Genomic DNA, 4,488 nt, shown 5'->3' on the forward strand with positions numbered 1-4,488 from the left:
ATCGACTTGATTGAGTTATTATGTACGAAGCTATGCTTCAATGCCAACGGAAGGATCGCCTGCGCGTATTGACGGCATGTCAACTCCTCATCCCCGGCAAAGTAGTACGCATCATCACCCCAGAGCATAGGGTTCGCCTTCGCTGGCCCTTTGAGCGCGTCTTCCACGAGGCCAAGGTACATATTCGCGAGATCATCTACATGCACCCAGGTCTGAATGTTCTCACCGCGGCATATGATGAAGCCCTCGTCTACCTTGCGCATGGCGAACACTGTGTCGGATATCATTCGAGTAACGGGGCGCTCAGGAGATGGGCTGACTCCGTGGACCCAAGCTGGGGGGATGATGGCAATGTTCATTTTATGAGCGAATAATCTCACATGTGCATCAGTGTCACTGGATATGATTCCTCGAGGAAAGTCTCGATGTGCGTAATGTCGGCCATATCGTCCCAGACTTTGGGATTAGCGTCGCCGGATGGTCCGCTCCAAACCTGTTCAGGACCAGATGTGTGAATATAATAATTCTAACCTCTCCGCAATCTAAAACCGCGAGCTACGACGCCCGTGATCTCCTTATAGACGTCTGGAGCCGTATCTCGAGTCCAAGGTTAACGTATGGAACTGAGTACATGGTTGAGGAACATACTGATGACGATGCCTGCGTCCCTAACGCACTGCCTAATGAAGCTCCAACTACTGTGGTCACCGACCGCCACTCTCACAGATGGAAAGCGTTTCAAATATTGCTTTACTATGTTCTCAGACCGAAATAAAGCCATAATCTTAACGTCTAGATGCTTGCTCACAAGCTTATCCACGACAGCTGCGCCCATGTGCCCTGCCGCGCCAATGCTAGAGTGAGTTCAGCAAAGAGATCAAGGCAATCATGCAGATCGTACCTTACAAAAAGATTTCCGTCATTTTTTCCATAAGTGTGCCTCACCAATACTGATTATGGTTCCTTCTGATGAACACAGCAAATCTGGCCATGCTTCTCAATATATACTGCTTATTGCTAACTAAAAACTTTCTATCAAACTTCACTCCTTCTCTCTTATATCACCACTGTGGCTATCCTCTTCCGCCAGGTAATACATGTTAGTTTGGCAAGGATATTATTACCTTCTTAACAAGGAGTTACTACCTCTGTGGAAGTCGATAGACCAAAATTGATAAACAGAATATTCGAGAGCTTGTCAAGTATTATGACTCTCAACATCGAGTATCTTTACTTTTCAAGGGCTAATGTTTTTTACCCCGGCGGTGCAGTACAAGAAGCGGCCGGTTGCATTTAGATACCCATTGACCAAGCTCTCACCGAGCTGTAGACCATTATGCAGCATCCTATGATTGAAATTACCATGATGCTCTTGTATTCGCTCTTTGTTACCAACTTACCGGCCAATAGCTATACTTTTGATGAATTATATGTCTTAAGGATACCTGTATTGCTGTCCTAGAAACGCTGACAACAGGTTTTATGAGACCATTTCGGGACAGTTTGTCATTTCGAATGTTTGCATTGGACAAGCTGCGGGAATGCTCTGTACTCAGCAACATCATCCAGAGCATCTTCCTTGTGTCAATCACTAGCGTTCTTCACCGCGCCTGCTCCCGCACGACGTCTTCATTGATGCGTTGTAACCATTATAGGGCTTTGACTGCAACACCTAGATGCGGACTCATCTACCCCTGGGAGCCTTGTGCGCGTATGGATGAGTAAGATCCTGTGTGTCCATTGCCTCTCCCAAGGAGCAGCAGCATAGCCTATCATTAGTAGCCATTAATGAACGGCTGGCCAGCTATAGTGACAGCTACTTTGTGGCTAATATGATCTATGATCTTTGAAAGGGGCACTTTGAAAAGGGGCCAACCCTAACCCTGGCACAAGAACACTGAGACGGATCAATTTTTAGCCTATCGGGCGATAAGCCTAAGGGCTCCATTGTGCCCCGCCATCTACCTGGGCAGTGCCCGCTAGATGTCATCAGTCATACCGAGAGCTCTGCATTAGCTCCCTGGCAATGCACTACGCTGGCCTTCCTATATAACAGTCTCTCGAGGCATTCGACTACTGCGCACTGCACAAAGAGCTACCAAGATCCCAAGCCTTTGAGCTGAAGCCCTTAGAGGCCGCTGATATGGAGAAACCAGACAAGAAACAGGACGATCTGCTTCGGCGGCCGCTCTACGGTATTTATGCGCGGGGCATTCTTGCGACCTGTCGATCGCTAACTGCAAGCCAGTCTACGACCTACCTCCGGAAGTTCTAGAAACCCTTACGCGCAAAACAGATACAGAGTCGCAAGAACCCGAATCAATACCCGACACCCCAAAGGAGCGGCCACAGACACCCACAGTCGAGAGCGCTGTAGGATCACAAGCTTGCTCATTATGCGGTCTCTCCTTTGCGACGGTACTAGACCAGAGGAGCCACCAGAAGTCGGATCTCCACCACTACAACCTTAAGCAGAAGCTGCGCGGCCAAAAGTCTGTGTCTGAGACGGAGTTTGAGAAGCTACTGGGTAACCTGGACGAGAGCTTGTCGGGCTCAGACCCGTCAGAGTCAGATGATGACGAGGATGAAACCTCGCGCAAAGAGACGACGTTAAGCGCTCTCCTCAAAAAGCAGGCCACGCTCGCGGGGAGAAATAATACCAGAGATGGCGATGAAGAAGAGGAAGAATGGGGCAGAAAGAAGAAACGCGGAACGGGGAAGCCTCCGTTGATGTGGTTCGGTTCACCCGTCCTGCCCGAAAACACATATTTTGGAATCTACAGGACTATATTTACGAGTGAAGAGCTGGCAAAGGAAGAAGACATTCTCGAGGCCATCAAGAAGAGACAATTACCGCCATTAGCGCTACCGAAAGTTGCGAAAGATGGAACTCTTCCCCCGATAGCATACAAGGGACCATACATCTTCCTATGCATGATCGGAGGCGGCCACTTTGCTGCTATGGTCGTGTCACTTGCACCGAGACAAGTCAAGAGCTCATCCGCTGGGCCGATGAATAGAGAAGCAACGGTCCTGGCCCACAAAACATTTCACAGATACACTACGAGGAGGAAACAGGGTGGTTCGCAGTCGGCAAACGACAATGCGAAGGGAAATGCCCATTCGGCAGGTTCAAGTCTGCGTCGCTACAACGAGCAAGCCTTGGTAGATGATGTAAGGCAGCTTCTTCAAGACTGGAAAGGTCTTCTCGACACGTCCGACCTGCTATTCGTTCGGGCGACAGGTGCTACCAATCGTCGGACTCTTTTTGGGCCATATGATGGCCAGGTGCTGAATGCAAGCGATCCCCGCCTCCGAGGATTCCCTTTCAGCACACGGCGAGCAACCCAGAACGAACTAATGCGATCATTCATCGAGCTCACCCGGTTGAAAGTCCGTGAGATAGTCCCGGTCGATCCATCTACGGCTATCGATGAGAAAGCCAAGCCACAAACACCCAACAAACCTGTGAAGCCGGCGGCACCGAAGTTGTCGGAAGAGGAGGAAACTGCACAACTACACACAACACAATTACAAGCTCTAATACGAAGATCGAAGCTTCCAGCTCTCCTCTCTTACCTCAAGACCAACTCCCTTCCACCAACATTCCGTTTCCAGCCGCTTGATGCGAATCACCACGCCCCTACACCGTTACATCTTGCAGCTGCACAGAATTCTGCGCCCCTGGTCACAGGTCTTCTAACGCGTGGTGGTGCTGATCCCACACTGGCAAATGACGAGGGTAAACTACCATTTGAACTGGCCGGGGACAGAGCCACTCGTGACGCATTCCGCGTAGCACGGCAAGAGCTGGGCGAGACCACTTGGGACTGGGAGGTCGCAAAGGTGCCGGCTCCTATGAAGCGAGAAGAAGCAGAAAAGAGGGACGAACGGGAGCGAAAGGAGGCTGATCGCAAAGAGGCAGAGAGGCGGCGGGCGGAAGAGGAGCGATTGAAGAGGGAGGGCCCCAAGGTGAATAGCCAAGGCTCAGGAAGAAAAGGGGGCGTGCTTGGTGGCGGTATCCAGAAGAGCGCCGAGGAGAGGCGACAGGAGGAAGCTAGGGGGCTGACGACTGATCAGAGAATAAAGCTTGAACGGGAGAGGCGGGCGAGGGCAGCGGAGGAGAGATTACGCAGGATGCAAGGTAGCAGTTGAGATGTCGTCGATGCCAATGATACCAATGCTCGGCATGTTGTCTCTCAGAGTGCCCTCTAGAATCTGAAAGAATTACTACAATGAAGTTTACGTGCATCTCCCATTAGCAGGCGATACGCTGTCTCTAGGATCCAATGATGGCGGAGGCAGCCCACTGCTGCATGAAGCATAGTACATGATCATTACACTGGTCATGATGCTATTAAGGTGATGCTGCACATATCCTATAGCAGACCCGGGACTTGCATAGACTACTAACAGTTATATGGCGACTCCAGTGCATCGACTTGTACCGGTTTAGGCCGACCACAACCACTCGTCGGCACGGCCCAG

The 4,488-nt window shown here is 50.6% G+C and overlaps 1 protein-coding gene across 1 annotated transcript; it reads left to right on the forward strand.

Moving 5' to 3' along the window:
* Positions 1 to 2,143: 2,143 nt before the first annotated feature.
* Positions 2,144 to 4,155, forward strand: UCRPA7_4910 (putative ankyrin repeat-containing protein; the record flags this gene model as incomplete). The annotated part of the gene is made up of 2 exons (XM_007917461.1): positions 2,144 to 2,195; positions 2,249 to 4,155. The coding sequence occupies 2 exons, from the start codon at positions 2,144 to 2,146 to the stop codon at positions 4,153 to 4,155; spliced, it is 1,959 nt and encodes a 652-aa protein (XP_007915652.1).
* Positions 4,156 to 4,488: the final 333 nt, after the last annotated feature.

The sequence above is a fragment of the Phaeoacremonium minimum genome, assembly GCF_000392275.1.
Source record: "Phaeoacremonium minimum UCRPA7 unplaced genomic scaffold PA7_03_scaffold_371, whole genome shotgun sequence".
Taxonomy (NCBI): Eukaryota; Fungi; Ascomycota; class Sordariomycetes; order Togniniales; family Togniniaceae; genus Phaeoacremonium; species Phaeoacremonium minimum.